At 49.4% G+C, this 17,443-nt stretch overlaps 1 protein-coding gene across 1 annotated transcript; it reads right to left on the bottom strand.

Annotated features, from left to right (window-relative positions):
• Positions 1-1,934: 1,934 nt before the first annotated feature.
• Positions 1,935-2,870, bottom strand: LOC140897959 (olfactory receptor 51G2-like). The gene has a single exon (XM_073311324.1). The coding sequence runs from the start codon at positions 2,868-2,870 to the stop codon at positions 1,935-1,937; it is 936 nt and encodes a 311-aa protein (XP_073167425.1).
• Between the last annotated feature and the right edge of the window lie 14,573 nt (positions 2,871-17,443).

Genomic DNA, 17,443 nt, shown 5'->3' on the forward strand with positions numbered 1-17,443 from the left:
CATTTTTGTTGCCCTTCGCTGGACTCTCTCCAATTTATCCACATCCTTCTTGAAGTGTGGGGCCCAAAACTGGACACAGTACTCCAGATGAGGCCTCACCAATGTCAAATAGAGGGGAACGATCACGTCCCTCGATCTGCTGGCAATGCCCCTACCTATACATCCCAAAATGCCATTGGCCTTCTTGGCAACAAGGGCACACTGCTGACTCATATCCAGCTTCTCGTCCACTGTCACCCCTAGGTCCTTTTCCGCAGAACTGCTGCCTAGCCATTCGGTCCCTAGTCTGTAGCTGTGCATTGGGTTCTTCCGTCCTAAGTGCAGGACCCTGCACTTATCCTTATTGAACCTCATCAGATTTCTTTTGGCCCAATCCTCCAATTTGTCTAGGTCCTTCTGTATCCTATCCCTCCCCTCCAGCGTATCTACCACTCCTCCCAGTTTAGTATCATCCGCAATCCACAATCATCTCACGTCTGACTGCAAGCTAAGTTAGACAGGCTTTTCTCTGGAGATAGAGGATCAGACCTGGCCCAACTTACCTTCTTTTGGAATGCCAAGGAGCTCTTGGGACCCAGCCTAGTTTTCCTGTGTCCCTGAGAGCATCTTCCCATCTGTTTACCCCTTTCTTGTGGAAGCAGCCTTTGCTGAAACCTGTGTGAGCCTGGGTCCATTCACTGCAGTGCTCAGCCATGTCCATATTACAGGGCCTAGGTGTGAAGCTCACCTTTGCCCTCAGATTGCTGCCACAGACATCAAGGGGCTAAACTCATGGGGCTTCCCAAAAACCCGCTGTCAAAGGAGGCTGTGATAAGAAGCCTTTTATAGACCAGTGTCAGAGGTGGAACCCTGACCTAGCCCTGATCTTAGGGTCTCTGAGTATCTGAGCCCTTTGAATGTATTTATGCTCCCGTCACTGCTGTGAGGCAGGGCAGGGCTATTATCCACCTGTGCAGAGGCTCAGAGACAGCCAATGGCTTGCCCACGGTCACACATGTCAGGGAATCAAACCCAACTCTCTTGAGTCACAGAACCGTGCCCAGATCACAGGACCAGCCTTCCAGCCATCTGAGCAGTGACAGGCCTGGCTGGATTGTCTGCTGTGCCAGAAGAGCTCCCCGCTGTGCTGCAGGGAGCACGGAGAGCAAGGAGCCAGGTACAGTGGTTTGACTTGCTGGCCTGTTCTCCCCCTGAGCGGAGTTCAGGGCAGCCTGGGGCCTCGGCTGGCCTCCACCCATTAGTATCGGCTTCCAAGATCACAGCCCACTCTGGCCAAGTCCCTGTAGACAGGGGCCACCCCAGAGTGTCCCCTTGGGGCCTGAGGTAGCCCTGCTCTACCTTTCCCTCTAAGATCCTTGAAATGACTTATGCTCAGCCTAGAATACTTAAAAAAGGAGCCCCTTTCTGGGGTTGCATTAATTCAGTCTTCTCCAAAACACAAGGTCTCCTAACCCCCAGATCCTTAGCTCAGGAGCCCCCCCACCACCTTGCTAGCTGGGTCCAGCATTGGTTCAAACTTCCCACATCCCTATTCCTCTTTTTCCCCTGAAGCCCCGCCCCCTGTCCCATCTCTTCCACTAAGCCCTGCCCCCTGCTCCTCCACTTCCCCTGATGCTCCGCCTCCCAGCCAGCCCAGAGTCGGGCCATGGTAAGAGCTGCCCCAGGAGCACAGGATGTTGTGGGGAACCCTGGACTCTCCACTTTCCCTGGGTTGTACATCCTAGTGGGGGGAGGCATCAAATGTGGAGGGTCTGGGGCTCCTCACAGTGGGTGTGGCTCTCTGGGCAGCTCTTACCACAGCCTGGCTCTGGCTTCCAGCCTGGAGACAGGGCAGAGGGAGGGACCTCCAGGGAAGAGGATCCAGGATGAAATAGGTGGCTGTGTTTTTTGTCTCCCGTGCCTCCAGCCCTGGAGACGGGTGATGAACTGACCCTTCATTTGACAAATGCCCTGATTATCCTCTCACGAAGATGTTTGCTTTTCACGCTGTACACAATTGGATTTATCAGAGGTGGGACCAGCAAGTAGACATAGCCCAGGACCGTTTGAAGCAAGTGAGAAGAGCTATTCCCGAATCTGTGTGTCACAGCCAGGCCAATGTCTGGCGTATAGAAGACCAGGACGGCGCAGAGGTGGGAGACGCAAGTGTTCAGGGCCCTGAGGCACTCCGTGTGGGATGCGATGCTCAGCACTGTTTTGAGGATCATTGCATAAGAGAGGAAGATGAGCAGCGAGTCCAACCCCACTGTTAAGAGTGTAGTACACAAGCCATAGATGTAGTTGACTGTGATATCCGAACAAGCCATCCTCATGACCTCCTGATGCACACAGTAGGAATGGGAGAGGACGTTGTCTCGACAGTAATGGAACCGTTTAAGGAGAAAGGGAAGTGGGAATATTACAACCACCCCTCTTAACATAAAAGCCAGTCCCATTTTGGCTATTCTTGGTGGAGTTAGGATGGCAGCATATCTCAGTGGGTTACAGATTGCGATGAAGCGGTCAAAGGCCATCAATAAGAGAATGGAGGATTCAAATTTTGCAAGCGAGTGGATGAAGAAGAGCTGGGCAAAGCAGGCATCGAAGCTGATCTCCCTGGATTTGAACAAATATATGCCCAGTATTGTCGGTATGGTGACTATCGATAAGCCAAGGTCTGTGATGGCCAACATGGAAAGGAAAATGTACATGGGCTCATGGAGACTTTGATCTGTTTTTATAATGAACAGAATAACTGAATTTCCTGCTATGGAAATAACGTACATGAAACAGAAGGGGATAGAGATCCACAGATAGACGTCTTCCTGCCCAGGTATCCCGGTGAGAAAGAACACTGCAGAGTTCAAGTTGGTGTCATTGACAGCTGACATAATGTACTGGGCAGGTCCGAGGAGTTCTGAACTTTTCTTCCTGAAAGGAAAAAGAACAGGAAACTAGATAATATTTAGTGAGACATCTTTCTGCTCTCAGTGCAAGTCTAGAGACCCCCAGGAGCTCAATGAAGATCAGCAAAAGCATATCCATGGATCCAAGGATAGGAAGATAGGCACTGCCAGACTGGATCAGACCTGTAGTCCATCTAGCGCCCTATCCAGTGGCCAGTTCCAGACGCTGCAGAGGAAGGTGGTAGAAGCTCTGCAATAGGCAGCTATGAATGACTTGCTCCTCAGGAAAGTTTTCCCCTGACACCCACTAGTTAGACATAGTTTGTGGTGTGAATCACAAAAGTGTATAGCCCTTCCAAGACTCTTCTTTAAAAAATCCTCAAGACTGTAATTGGATTTTCTGGTTACGCATATAAACATCCCCTACCTCTTTGAATCCTGCTAAGCTCTTGGCCCCTTTGATATCTTGTGGCAGGGAGTTCCGCAAGCTATGTGAGCACTGTGTGATTTTACAATTGTGACCTTTCCACAGACACCCTTTCTGGCCCTCCACTTCTGAGCGTGGCCCATAGTACCATGACAGGTGTATAAACACATGGCAAGTGCATGGTGAAAACAGTCATTGCATTTATCTGTCCTGCACTGAAGCTATTTATAAATGTGTTTCTTTGCAGCATTATATATATATATATAGTCTTTATTTGTTCCACTCCTAAGAGTTCAAATTATGCCACTGCATGTTTGCAGTACATGGGATAAATTCCTAGGTCCAGGTTCTTAATTCAATAAAATTGACTTCAATCGCATTACTCCAGATTTACATGTGTAATTATGATCAGAACTGGGCTCTATTAACTTTCCCTTAACTAAGGTTCACATTAATACACTCTGACCCCCAAGAATCCCTCCATGGGAAGCTGGAGTGCGTGGCCTGGCCAATGTTGCCTGACTCCAGAGAGTTTGATCATCCTACAAGCTTCCCTTCATCCTCACGGGACCGGCATCCTCTCTCCATCCAAATGTCTGTACATATTTTTTGGTAAGTTACAAGTTAACACAGACAGTTACTTCAGCGGGGCAGAGGAGGGGATGGTGTCCGAAATGGGTGAATATGCAAACACTAGGTTTACACTAATATCCGGTTCAGTGTGTATATACTTAAGCCATGGTCTGTAAGAGATAATGGCATAAATTGCATATAACCACTATTACACTCCCCTTTCAGCTCTCGTCTTTGCCTAAACATAGACCAGCAGTTCTCTTCTCTCAGTCCTTTTTGGAAAATCTTGCAGAGTGATTGAATGCACGACCCTGAATATAAGTGTTAGAAACAACTTCTGCTCAGTTACCAGGAGACAGTGTCATAGAATTGTTCACTGAACAAAGAATCAAGAGCACAAACCCATTCCACACAGTATTTAGAATACTTTTGACATACTTTCTAAAGAAAAAAACATTAAGCAGTAAAGTTTCCATTGCTCCTTCCTGTAGAGTTTCCAGCAACTCTGCTGCTGGCTTTCAATCTTCATTCATATAATGAAAGTTTGGTTTGTAATATTTGTATTACAATGAAAAGTTTGGGCACAATATTTCATAGAATCATAGAATATCAGGGTTGGAAGGGACCCCAGAAGGTCATCTAGTCCAACCCCCTGCTCAAAGCAGGACCAATTCCCAGTTAAATAATCCCAGCCAGGGCTTTGTCAAGCCTGACCTTAAAAACCTCTAGGGAAGGAGATTCTACCACCTCCCTAGGTAACGCATTCCAGTGTTTCACCACCCTCTTAGTGAAAAAGTTTTTCCTAATATCCAATCTAAACCTCCCCCACTGCAACTTGAGACCATTTCTCCTCGTTCTGTCATCTGCTACCATTGAGAACAGTCTAGAGCCATCCTCTTTGGAACCCCCTTTCAGGTACTTGAAAGCAGCTATCAAATCCCCCCTCATTCTTCTCTTCTGCAGGCTAAACAATCCCAGCTCCCTCAGCCTATCCTCATAACTCATGTGTTCCAGTCCCCTAATCATTTTTGTTGCCCTTCGCTGGACTCTCTCCAATTTATCCACATCCTTCTTGAAGTGTGGGGCCCAAAACTGGACACAGTACTCCAGATGAGGCCTCACCAATGTCGAATAGAGGGGAACGATCACGTCCCTCGATCTGCTCGCTATGCCCCTACTTATACATCCCAAAATGCCATTGGCCTTCTTGGCAACAAGGGCACACTGCTGACTCATATCCAGCTTCTCGTCCACTGTCACCCCTAGGTCCTTTTCCGCAGAACTGCTGCCTAGCCATTCGGTCCCTAGTCTGTAGCTGTGCATTGGGTTCTTCCGTCCTAAGTGCAGGACCCTGCACTTATCCTTATTGAACCTCATCAGATTCCTTTTGGCCCAATCTTCCAATTGGTCTAGGTCCTTCTGTATCCTATCCCTCCCCTCCAGCGTATCTACCACTCCTCCCAGTTTAGTACAGTTTACACATCTGTACTTTTGCACACATGTCAACCCATTCTTTCCCCTCTGATCTTCTCTCAGAGGCGACTTCTCAGGTTAGAGAGCAGCATAAAATGTTGCATCCGTTATCTGGATTTCTTCAGAACCTGAACAGACTGAACATTTCAGCCCCCACTCAGTCACTCGTCAGCAACCAAAAATCTAGTAGCTCCCCTGTCCATGGGTTAATGTCTGACGGGTTCTCCACAGGTTCTGTTCTGTCAGTCTGTAGCCTGTCTCCGGAGTGGTAACCAGCAATGGGATCAGAATAGAAAATATTCCTTCCCTGAGCTCTCACTCTCTAGTACAGAGTAACCTCAGCACCTCTTATTCACCCACGATGAGGGTTTGCAAGAAGTGGATTTCAAAGTCAAACACATGAGTATTCATGGAAATGCAACTTCATTTCCCACAGGTAAATTCTCTCTCTCTCTCTCTCTCTCACTGTGTCTATATTCTGCATTCATAAAATCCGTAGCACCCGGGAACGGCATTGTGACAGACATGGAGCTGAGCGGCCATAATCAATGCGTATGTTGAACCCAGTTCTTAGGATATGTGCTGTAGAGTTATATTGGGTTAACTATTGGGATGTTTATGTTTTGGCTGTGTCATAAATATAAAGGGAACTGTAACTATCTTTCTGTATACAGTGCTATAAAATCCCTCCTGGCCAGAGGCAAAGTCCTTTTACCTGTAAAGGGTTAAGAAGCTCAGGTAACCTGGCTGGCACCTGACCCAAAATGACCAATGATGGGACAAGATACTTTCAAATCTGGAGCGGGGGGGGGCAGGGGGAAAGGCTTTGGTCTGTCTGTGTGATACCTTTGCCGGGCACAGATCAAGGATGCAAGCCCTCCAACTCCTGTAAAGTTAGTAAGTAATCTAGCTAGAAAATGTGTTAGGTTTTCTTTGTTTTGGCTTGTGAAATTTGCTGTGCTGGAAGAAATGTGTATTCATGTTTTTGTGTCTTTTTGTAACTTAAGGTTTTGCCTAGAGGGATTCTCTATGTTTTGAATCTGACTGTCTGTAAGATTATCTTCCATTCTGATCTTATAGAGTTGTTCTCTTATCTTTTTTTGTTCTTCTAATAAAGTTCTGTTTTTTAGGAATCTGATTAGGTTTTTTGGGTCTTAAAAATCCAAGGCTGGTTTGTGATCATCTTGTTTATTCTCAAGCCTCCCCAGGAAAGGGGGTGTAAGGGCTTGGGGGGGATATTTTGGGGAAATAGGAACTCCAAGTGGTCCTTTCCCAGTTCTTTGCTGCCACGATGAAGTGATTTAGACATACTGTTCAAGGACAAGGCGAAATTTGTGCCTTGGGAAAGTTTTTAACCTAAGTTGGTAAAAATAATCTTAGGAGGTCTTTCATGCGGGTCCCCACATCTGAACCCTAGAGTTCAGAGTGGGGAGGGAACCCTGACAGGCTGTATGGGGAGAAACCAGTCTGGCTTATCTTCGTTTAATAGCAGGCTGTTGGAAAACAAGCAGGAAGGGAAGCAACAACTCAAGAAAAAGAAAGCACTTCAGGGAGGTGCAGAGACAACACTGGGGCTACAAGCTGAGAAGAGCCTGTTTCTGGGCTCCAGCCACGTTGCCGAGTTCACAATGCTGAGACTCTCTTCAGACTGACAGGCACAGATACCAGTGGGGAAGTCTCAAGGCCCTTGGCCTGCCTGGGTCCCCCTCAGAGCAGGAGGGCTTGGGGTCAGAAGACTGTTGTTTGAAAACCCTCTTATTTTCCCCTGTTAGGCTTTAGTCCTGCTGTTTAGATTAAACAGTATGTTGGTTTGGGAAGGCTGGCCGGTCACTCGTCCCACCACTAGTCACGGACTTCCAAAGGAAAGAGTCACAGGTGCCGAACCCACTGGGACCTGCTCGGCAAGCATAGTCGACCTGCAGTGAACTGTAGCCCAGGGCCCAGTCTGAGGGGGGAGGATCACGGGATTCCAGCCCATGAGAGGGCAGGGTCTGAGGCCTGACATCTGGCACTCAGGACCAGAGAGGGGGCAGACATGCAGGTAGCCCTGTAACTCAGAGGGGTATCTAGAGGGCAGAAATGCTGAAGCCCTCAGCCAGTCAGGAAACAGAAATATGCCCTATTAGATCTGTTACCACAGAGCAAAGCAACTCTGAATTCCCGCCTTCACAATCGAGCCAGAGAATAAAAGCTTTGAAAATACATTTGCTGATAAAATTTCCAGGAGCAAATAAACCTGAGGCCATTTGGGACCGAGTCACTGATAATCTGTGCGGTGTCATCTTGCTCAGCCCCTGGCAGGATCGGGCCCAGAGCACACGGAACCTGTAGAAATGGGACCCCTGGAGAAATCCTGACTTGGGGCATCGGGGTTTGAACACTTTGAGGTTGCTTTCAATGTAAGACTACTGTGCTGCTTGAACAGATCACCATGGAGTATGTGCAGATGTGGGGGAGGGGTTCCCAAGCTGCCTAGCGCTGCCTGCCCTCCAGCCCCGTCACTGAGTCACCCTGACAGCCCCGCTGAGTCCTGTGCTGCTGCACAGAACATCTGCCCATGGAAACGGCTTCCAGCCTTTCCCCTCCACTTTGCATTTTAAAGATAGTGAAACCTGCCAACGTACCCAGTTCCTGCTAGGCGTGGAGCTGCTGACACCAGAGGTCTTCACCCTAAAGGACAAGGAGTCATCGGAGGGGCTGCACGGGCACCAGGCAGTATCTGTTCAGCTAGGAAGGCATCTGTCTTTATGAAGTATGATTGCACATTTCCTTGGGGACCACTTGGCCATCAGGGAACCTCAGCTGCCTGGCATAATGTACATCAGCTGTAACCCTCGTCATGGCCAATGGCAAACTGCAGGAGGCCAAATCACAGGGGACGTGCGGTGATGCTGCCCAACTGGACTGCAGCTCCAGCCCTGCTGCAGGATCTACTCCTGGAATCTGAGCTTCTAGTCACAGGGCTACCTCGGGGGAGGCCGAGTTGTAACAATGATGCTGTCACAGCTGTGAGCTTTCCATAATAAAATTAATAAATAAGTAAATTAATAATAATAATTAACAATAACATAGGACCAGATTTCTCCCCAGCGGCCCCCTTTCCTGCATTACAAACCCAGCGTACTGGCCAGGGAAGGGAGATTTCACAAGGCTCCCTACAGGGAAATTTCCTTCGGATCATTCCAGAAGGGGAGGTCGCTTCACTTCTCTCTGAGGAATAAACAGTGGGCCACAGGATCCAGGGATCCCCAAAGTTAGGCACAGATCTCAGTGATCCACTGGCAGCTCGGCCCATCCACAATCTCTGGGCTTCCACAACTGCTCTAGGACCCTCTCCAGCTCCCTGCTAGCACAGGCTCATCAGAGATGTGCTACCAGGACCTGTCACAGTAGCCACTGCCCACAGCATCTGCTGAAGGGGCATTGTACAGGATGGAGGGGGCTGCACAGAGATGGGGAGGCTGGGTAGAGTAGCTGAGGGGCACAATACCCCAGCCCTAGACTGGTCGGGAGCTTTTGACCTTTCCATGCCCAGAGCGCAGCCAGAGACTCCGTCAGTGCAACCTCCATTTATGTTCTGAGGGAGAAGCAGATGAAAAGCCTCCAGTTTCTCTTGGGGACCCAGGCAGCTGCAGCTGGGTAGCATCATGGCAGCTGAGCTTTCAGAGAAAAATGATCCGTTTTCTATGAAAACTCAGCCCAAAAAATGGAGAAAAAGGAAACATTTTAGTTTGTGTCAAAATTTTTCATGGGGGAAAAATCCTCTCTGTTTTCCAGACCAGCACTAGCTCACCCCAAGCGCCTCTGTCTCGTGCTACAGGACCACACCCCTAGGTGGCAGCACTCGCCCCCCATCAGCCTCCCGCACTCAGCACCCCCTGGATGTCTGCTAGGGTGGCTACACCAGCTCTATAGCAGAGGGAGCCCCGGGAAATGGCTTGTCTTCAGCAGCCCATCCATCAGTGGAACAATTTGTGAACATAAGAACGGCCACATTGGGTCAGACCAATGGCCCGACTAGCCCAGTGTCCTGTCTTCTGACAATGGCCCATGCAGATACTTCAGAGGGAATGAACCAAACAGGGAAATTATCGAGTTATCCATCCCCTGACGTCTGCTCCCAGCTTCTGGCAGTCCAAGGTTTAGAGATACCCAGAGCATGGAACTGCATCCCTGACCATCCTGGCTACTAGGAACTCATTTAGTCCTTTTTTTTTTTTTTGGTCCAGTTATACTTTTGGGCTTCACAAAATCCTTTGGCAGTGAGTTCCACAGGTTGACTGTATGTTGTGTGAAAAAATACTTTCTTTTTTGTTTTGAACCTGCTGCCTCTTAATTTCACCAGTGACCCCTGCCTCTTATGAAGGGGTAAATAACACTTCCTTATAGACTTCCTCCACATTACTCATGATTTTATACACCTCTATCATTCCCCCCCCCCAAGTTGTCTCTTTTCCAAACTGAATAATCCCAATCTTTTTAATCTCTCTTCATATGGAAGCAGTTCCATACCCCTAAACATTTTTGTCACCCTTCTCTGCAGTTCTTCAAATTCAAACGTATCTTTTATGTGATGGGGCGACAGGAACTGCGATCAGTATTCAAGATGTGGGCTGCAGTACATTGAGTGCATGCTTTCAGAGAACTATCCACAATGACTCCAAGATCTCTCTCGAGTGGTAACAGCTAATTTAGACCCCATCATTTTATATGTATAGTTGGGTTTATGTTTTCCAATGTGCATTACTCAGCACTGAATTTCATCTACCATTTTGTTGCCTGCTTAACCCATTTTGTGAGGTCTCTTTGTAACTCTTCATAATCTGTTTTGTACTTATGTATATTGAGTAGTTTTGTACCATCTGTACATTTGGCATCTCTCTGTTTACCCCCTTTTTCCAGATCATTTATGAATATGTTGAACAGCGCTGGTCCCAATACAGACCCCCTGGGGGACACCACTAGTTACTTCTCTCCCTTCTGAAAAATGGCTATTTATTGCTGAGCTTTGTTTCCTATCTTTTAACCAGTTACTGATTTAGGAGAGGACCTTCCTTCTTGCCCCATGAGCTGCCCAAGGGCCCAGCAATTTAAAAGGGCCTGGGGCTCCTGGCTCCCGCTGCCGCAGTAGCCCCAGGCCCTTTAAATTGCTGCCAGAGCCCCAGATGGCACAGGCCAGGCAGCACCGAAGGGCTGGCTGGAGGAGGCTGACCCCAACCCCGCCCCTTCTGCCCAAGGCCCCACCCCGATCACTATATCGCACGTGTTTGTTGACCCCCTTAAAGAACTCTAAGAGATGGGTGAGGCAGGATTTCCCTTTGGAAAGCTGTGTTGATTCTTCCCCAACAAACTGTGTTCAACTATGTGTCTCATCATTCTGGTCTTTACTATTGTTTCAACCAATTTGGCCGGTACTGGCCTGTATTCCCTCGGAAGCCTTTTATAAACATCAGCATCACATTAGCTATCTGCCAGTCATCGGATACAGAGGCTGATTTAAGCCATAGTTTACATACCACAGTTAGTAGTCTGATTTGATCATTTGTTATCTGAGTTCCATCAGAATGCTTCCATCTGGTCCTGGTGACTTATTACTGTTTAATTTATCTGTTTTTTCCAAAACCTCCTCTATTCACACCTCAGTGTGAGACAGTTCCTCAGATTTGTCACCTAAACAGAATGGCTCAGGTGTGGAAAGCTCCGTCACATCCTCTGCAGTGAAGACTGATGCAAAGAATTCATTTAGCCTCCTGGCCACAGCCTCATCTTCCTTGAGTGCTCCTTTAACCCCTCGATCTTTCAGTTGTTGTTTGGCAGGCTGACCGCTTCTGCTGTACTTTGTCATGTTATTGACATAAACTGCGACCGTATAGATCATTGTTGTTACCAAGGTCCTGTAATGGCACCAAATCTTGTATAAAGGAGGTCAGATAAGGTGTCTAAGACAAGGTTATGATTTGGTCATTATGATTATGCTGTCTGAATGTGTGTTTCATTTTTGTATTTGAAGTTATGAATATTGGCTATGTACTTGTATCTCAATGTGTTTGATTCTAAGTAGCACCAGTGAAGCATTTGGCCAGCTTATTGAGAAGGGACTCTTCAGATTAAGTGCCCAATCAAGAAACACTTAACTGACAATGGACCTTGGGAGACTCCAATCCACATGAGAAGTCTTCCTGGGAACATTCAAAGTAGCATGTGAGCAATGGCTGCTCTCCCTGTAAGGAACTGAGTCATGCATGGACATGTGATTGCCCATGCTCCATCTTGCTGCTGTGATTTTCCACAGTAAGAACAAAGGGGTGTCCTTCCACATGGCAGAGATTATAAAAGGCCCTGGAAACCCATCCATTTTGTCTTCAATCCAGCTTCTTACCTCTGGAGGAATGTTGCTACACTGAAGCTCTGAACAAAGGACTGAATGACCCATCCAAGCTGTGGATGGACTCCAGAGACTTGATTTGAACCTTCAGTTTATTCCATCACTGCTGCAAGCCTGAACCCAGAACTTTGCCATCACTGTATGTAATTAACTCCATTTAACCAATTTTAGCTCTCATCTATATTTCTTTCTTTTTATGAATAAACCTTTAGATTTTAGATTCTAAAGGACTGGCAACAGCGTGATTTGTGGATATGATCTGATTTGTATATTGACCTGGGTCTGGGGCTTGATCCTTTGGGATCGAGAGAACCTTTTTTCTTTCAATGGGGTATTGGTTTTCTTAACCATTCATCCCCATAAGTCTGCGGAAGAGAAGAATGAGGGGGGATTTGATAGCTGCTTTCAACTACCTGAAAGGGGGGTCCAAGGAGGATGGATCTAGACTGTTCTCAGTGGTAGCTGATGACAGAACGAGGAGTAATGGTCTCAAGTTGCAGTGGGGGAGGTTTAGGTTGGATATTAGGAAAAACTTTTTCTCTAGGAGGGTGGTGAAACACTGGAATGCGTTACCTAGGGAGGTGATGAAATCTCCTTCCTTAGATATTTTTAAGGTCAGGCTTGACAGAGCCCTGGCTGGGATGATTTAGTTGGGGATTGGTCCTGCTTTGAGCAGGGGGTGGGACTAGATGACCTCCTGAGGTCCCTTCCAACCCTGATATTCTATGAGTCTATGATTCTATGATAAGGAGTGGCTGCTGATGGTGGTACTGGGAAACTGGAATGTCTAAGGGAATTGCTTGTATGACTTCTGGTTAGCAAATGGGGTGAGACTGAAGTCCTCTCTGTTTGGCTGGTTTGGCGTGCCCTAATAGTAAAGGACCCCCAGCCTTGGGCTGTGACTGCCCTGCTCTAAGCAATTTGTCCTGAATTGATACTCTCAGTAGCGTCCCACCAGAGGCAGCATCGTTACACCCCACTCATTGTTTGGCAGGCTGACTGCTTCAGCTGTACTTTAAAAAAAAATCGCTGTTAATTTTTGTGTCATTTGCTTGTTGGTTTTCAGATCTTCTGAACTTGGTTCACAGTGTCACCAAAGTCCATTAAACAAGTCTGAGTCACACTCCCCCCAAAATCATGAGATTGGCTTAAAAATAATGGGATTTAAAAAAACACTAATGTGCGGGTTCGTTTTAAAGTGCCTTTGGTTTCTCACCCTTTGGGGTCACCTGCTTCAGGTTTTCTAGCTTCTCTGCAACTCACTTTTTTAAATAAACTTTTTAAAGAAAACTGAAAGTTGAGATTCCCGAGCAGTCTTGTGATCCCAGAATCTGGGGCTTTCAGACAGACAGGAACTAGTGCAAGACTCCCAATAAAATCCCAAGAGGGGGCGCTGCTGGCCGTCTCTCAGGCAGAGCACCCACAAACGAAGGCACTAGGGTTGGTTAGCAGACATTTCTGGGCACACAGTCCAGCAGTGGCAGACACACTGTTTCCCTCTGCACTGGGCTACAGAGCCTCCTGTTGTAAGGAACAGGGTTATGCCACAGACAGCCGGACATAACAGTGACGGGCTCGGAGAGTCACTGGTTCCTCAGGCACAGCTCAGAGGGTCTCCTCCTCTTGCTCAGGCATGAGACATGCACACACCGGCTAAGCAAGGGCCTGCACGTTCTTAACAGAAAGGGGCGTGACCCAAGCCCAGTTCCAAATGCCTGCTGCTAGCTCTCTATTGGACCCAAACAACCCCCTCCCCCAGATCCAGCTACCCCCAAATCTGGTGATGATGGAAATTTGGACGCAGGGTGTGAGGTCTATCTCCAGCCCTAGAGCAGCTCTCAGTGCTCATGGAGGGGGTGAGGGTCAGGATCAGAGTGAGGGGCAGCCCAGCAGGGCTCTATTCAGCCAGACAACACTCTCCAGACCCTTCACTCTCTGAAAGCACATCCTGATTCCCCCTCTTACTGCCGAGCTGCAGGAGGGGCCCGGACTCCCTCGTCAAAGGGGGCTGTGCTGATGACAGGCCTCATCACCAAGGGGTGTTGGGAAGAGTTCAGGTTCTCCACCCACTGCCCCAAATTGTCCCTATGGGGCACACCGAGCTGAAATCTCTCTAAGGCACTTAGCTCTGGCCCCAATTATAGTAGCATCTGAGCACCTCACACTCTGTAACATGTTTATCAGCACCACACCCCATGCGGTAGGGGTGTGCTATTAACACCACTGGGCAGATCCCAAGGCCAGAAGCCACCATTGTGATCCTTTAGTCTGACCCCTGCCTAGCACAGGCCAGAGACCTGCCCCCAAAATAATTCCTGGAGGAGTGCTGTTAGAATAACACCCTGCCTTGATGTAACAATTTTCAGTGATGGAGAATCTACCACGGCCGTTCATAGATTGTTCCAAAGGTTAATTACCCTCATTGTTTAAAAAATTACCCCTTAGTTACAGTTTGAATTTGTCTAGCTTCAGCTTCCATCCATTGGATCATGTTACAACTTTCTCTGATAGACTGAAGAGCCACATGCAGCTGCTTACAGACCGTGATCAAGTCACCCCTTCCCCTTCTCTTTGTTAAACTAAATAGATTGAGCTTCGTGAGTCTCTCATTAGGAGGCAGGTTTTCTAATCCTTTCATCATTCTCTGATCTCTCTGGACCCCTCTCTAATATATCACCCTCCTTCTTGAACTGTAGACACCAGAACGGGACACAGGATCCCAGCAGTGCTCACACCAGGGCCCAACACAGAGGTAAAACAATCCCTCTGCCCCTACTCGAGATTCCCCTCTTTGTTCATCCCGGGTGGCACTCGCCTTTTCATCTATAGCACCACACTGTGAGCTCGTGTTCAGCTGATTATGACCCCCAAGTCTTTTTCAGAGTCACTGCATCCCAGGATTGGGTCCCGCATTCGGTAAGGATGGCCTGTGTCCCTTCTTCCTAGATGTAAACCTCTACATTGAGCCATATTAAAACACATGTTGCTGAGGCACGGAGGGACTAAGTGCGTTGCCCGAGGTCACAGAAGAAATCAGTGGAAGAGACTCTCCACCTTCCCTACGTCCTGAGGGGTGGTGACACAGGCTGGGGGCTGCTTTTGGGCCCCCCACCCAGGGCAGGTGGAGGGTCTGGGGCTCCTCACAGTGTCTCTGGCTCCCTGGATGGCTCTTACCATGGCTCAGCTTTGAGTCCCAGCCTGGCCGAGGCAGGGCCTTGGGGGAAGAGGAGGTAGGGTTGCCAGTTTTCTACTCACAGAAAACCACACACCCTTGTCCCACCCTCTGCCCGGCCTCTCCTCTGAGGCCCCATCCCTGCCTCACCCCTTCTCCAAGGCCCTGCCCCCCACTTGCTCCATCCCCCCCTTGCTCTGTCGCTCACTCTTCCCACCCTCACTCACTCACTCATTTTCACCTGCCTGGGGCAGGGGGTTGGAATGAGGGAGTGGGTTAGAGCTTCTGCTTTGGGTGCAGGCTCTGGGGTGGGGCAAGAAATGAATATTTCAATATGCAGGAGGGGGCTCAGGGCTGAGTGTCACGGAGTCCCGGGCTATGCTCTGGAACTGCTCCCTACGGAGCCAGGCAGGACTCGGGTGAAGTCTCCTCTCTGGGAGCAGACTGTCTGCAGGACACACAGCTCACACAACTTCCACCTTCCTGGGTCTGACCTCGGAGCATTCAGCATCCTCTGCCCCTCCGTGCGCTTCCCACAGCGAGTCCGCTGAGGCGGGGTCCTGGGGAAGCCAGAGGGTTCTGCCCCCCAACTCCGCAGTCAAACGTGACTCTCAGCCAGCCAGTAAAACAGAGGTTTATTAGATGATAGGAATACAGTCTAAAACAGAGCTTGTAAGTAAAGAGAACAGGACCCCACAGCTGGGTCCATTTTGGGGGGGCAATGAGCCAGACAACCACGTCTGCACTTCACGCCTCGTCCCCAGCCAGCCCAAACTGACCTACCCTTCAGCCCCTCCTCCTCTTGGCTTTGTTCCTTTCCTGGGCCAGGAGGTCACCTCATTCCTTTGGTCTCCAATCCTTTAGCTCTCACCTTGCAGGGGGGAAGGGCCCAGGCCAGCAGTTGCCAGGAGACAGAGTGTCGGCCATTTATCCTCATCTCTGGCCCTTTGCTCTGCAACAATCCCACCCCCTTAACCCACCACCTAGAGACTTAAGAAATGTATTGGGGAAACTGAGGCACCCCTACAGTATTCAGAGGAAACATTAAGAACAGTCCCACTTTGTCACACTGAGGCAGTGTGTTGGGATGTTGTATCAGGTCAGGGCTCTGGCTGGGGTGGGGCCAGAGATGAGGGGTTCAGGGTGCAGGGTGGCCTGTAGGCCTGGGGGTGGAGCCAATGGGTTCGGAGTATGGCAGGGGGTTCTGGGCTGAGGCAGGAGGTTGGGGTGTGGGAGGAGTCAGGAATTCAGGCTCCAGGCGGCACTTACCTCAAGCAGCTCCTGGAAGCAGCAGCATGTCCCCCCTCTGGCTCCTATGGGAGGTGCGGCCAGGTGGCTCTGCATGCTGCCCTGTCTGCAGACTCCACCCCCGCAACTCCCATTGGCCATGGTTCCTGGAAAATGGGAGCTGCAGAGCTGGTGCTTGGGGCAGGAGCAGTGCACAGAGCCTCCTGGATGCCCCTATGCCTAGGAGCTGGAGGAAGGACATGCCACGGCTGCTGGGAGCCACATGGCACCAAGCAGGCAGGGAGCCTGCCTTAGCACCACTGTGCTGCCAACTGGACTTTTAATGGCCTGGTCAGTAGTGCTGACTAGAGCCACCAGGGTCCCTTTTTCACCAGGCATTCTGCTCGAAAACCGGACCCCTGGCAAACCTAAGAGGAGGAGAAGGGGGTAGCAATTCAGGGGAGGTCACCCTACACTGAATGGGCTGGGCTGGGATAGGAGTTAGCCATGCCTCTGTGTGGAAGCTGAGGCCCATTTCCACCCCTTTGCATTGCTGGGGCAGCACAAATGGAGCAGATGAGGAGGGAACCTGGGCCTGAGTCTCTTGCCAGGACTCCTGTTTGTCAAACCCTCACTCACACATGCAGCTCTGCCCTGCCTCGATAGGGAGTGGACTCAGCAAGCGTGTGGTGTGCAGAGCCATCAACAGGGGTGGTGGGGGTGGGCTGCCTGAGCGGCCTTTCCTGGCATGGCCTCTGACATGACTCAGTCACAAACACCTGGCTGAGGGCGTGGGGGAAGGGTGGGTGTCCGTGCCCCTTGAATAGCCCCTGTCCACAGCTGGTGCAGGAATCATGGATCACACAGCTCCCAGAGCTCAGCTTTTCTCATGGCCCCTGGATGTTTAACCAGAGACGGGAGAGTGACAGGCCAGGAGTAATGGGAAACAACATCTACGTCCCTTCTCTTTATTGACTGTATCAACAGGAATTCTGAGGTTGGAACAGGCACCGATATGGCTCTTTATGGGCCAATATCCCACTAGTCCCCTGGCTATTGATGAGCGCAGTCACTTTGCAAATGCTGCTGCCTGCCTTGGTCTCCTTCCCCCAGTGTCCTGTCCTCCCTCACCAGCCGCTCTCCCATTGCTCCAGACCTTAGATCCCATCTGAACCTTTCCCTATAGAGTGGAGATCAGTAGCTCTGGTCCTCCCAGATGCAAGTGTCCAGGATGGAATAGGTGGCCTTTGTTTTTTGTCTCCCATGTCACCAGTGCTGGAGCCTGGTGATGAACTGACCCT

The sequence above is a fragment of the Lepidochelys kempii genome, chromosome 1, assembly GCF_965140265.1.
Source record: "Lepidochelys kempii isolate rLepKem1 chromosome 1, rLepKem1.hap2, whole genome shotgun sequence".
In the NCBI taxonomy this organism is placed as follows: Eukaryota; Metazoa; Chordata; order Testudines; family Cheloniidae; genus Lepidochelys; species Lepidochelys kempii.

Excerpts from the sequence above, each read along its gene's own strand:
- LOC140897959 (XM_073311324.1), bottom strand. The coding sequence starts at position 2,870 with ATGTCAGCTGTCAATGACACCAACTTGAACTCTGCAGTGTTCTTTCTC.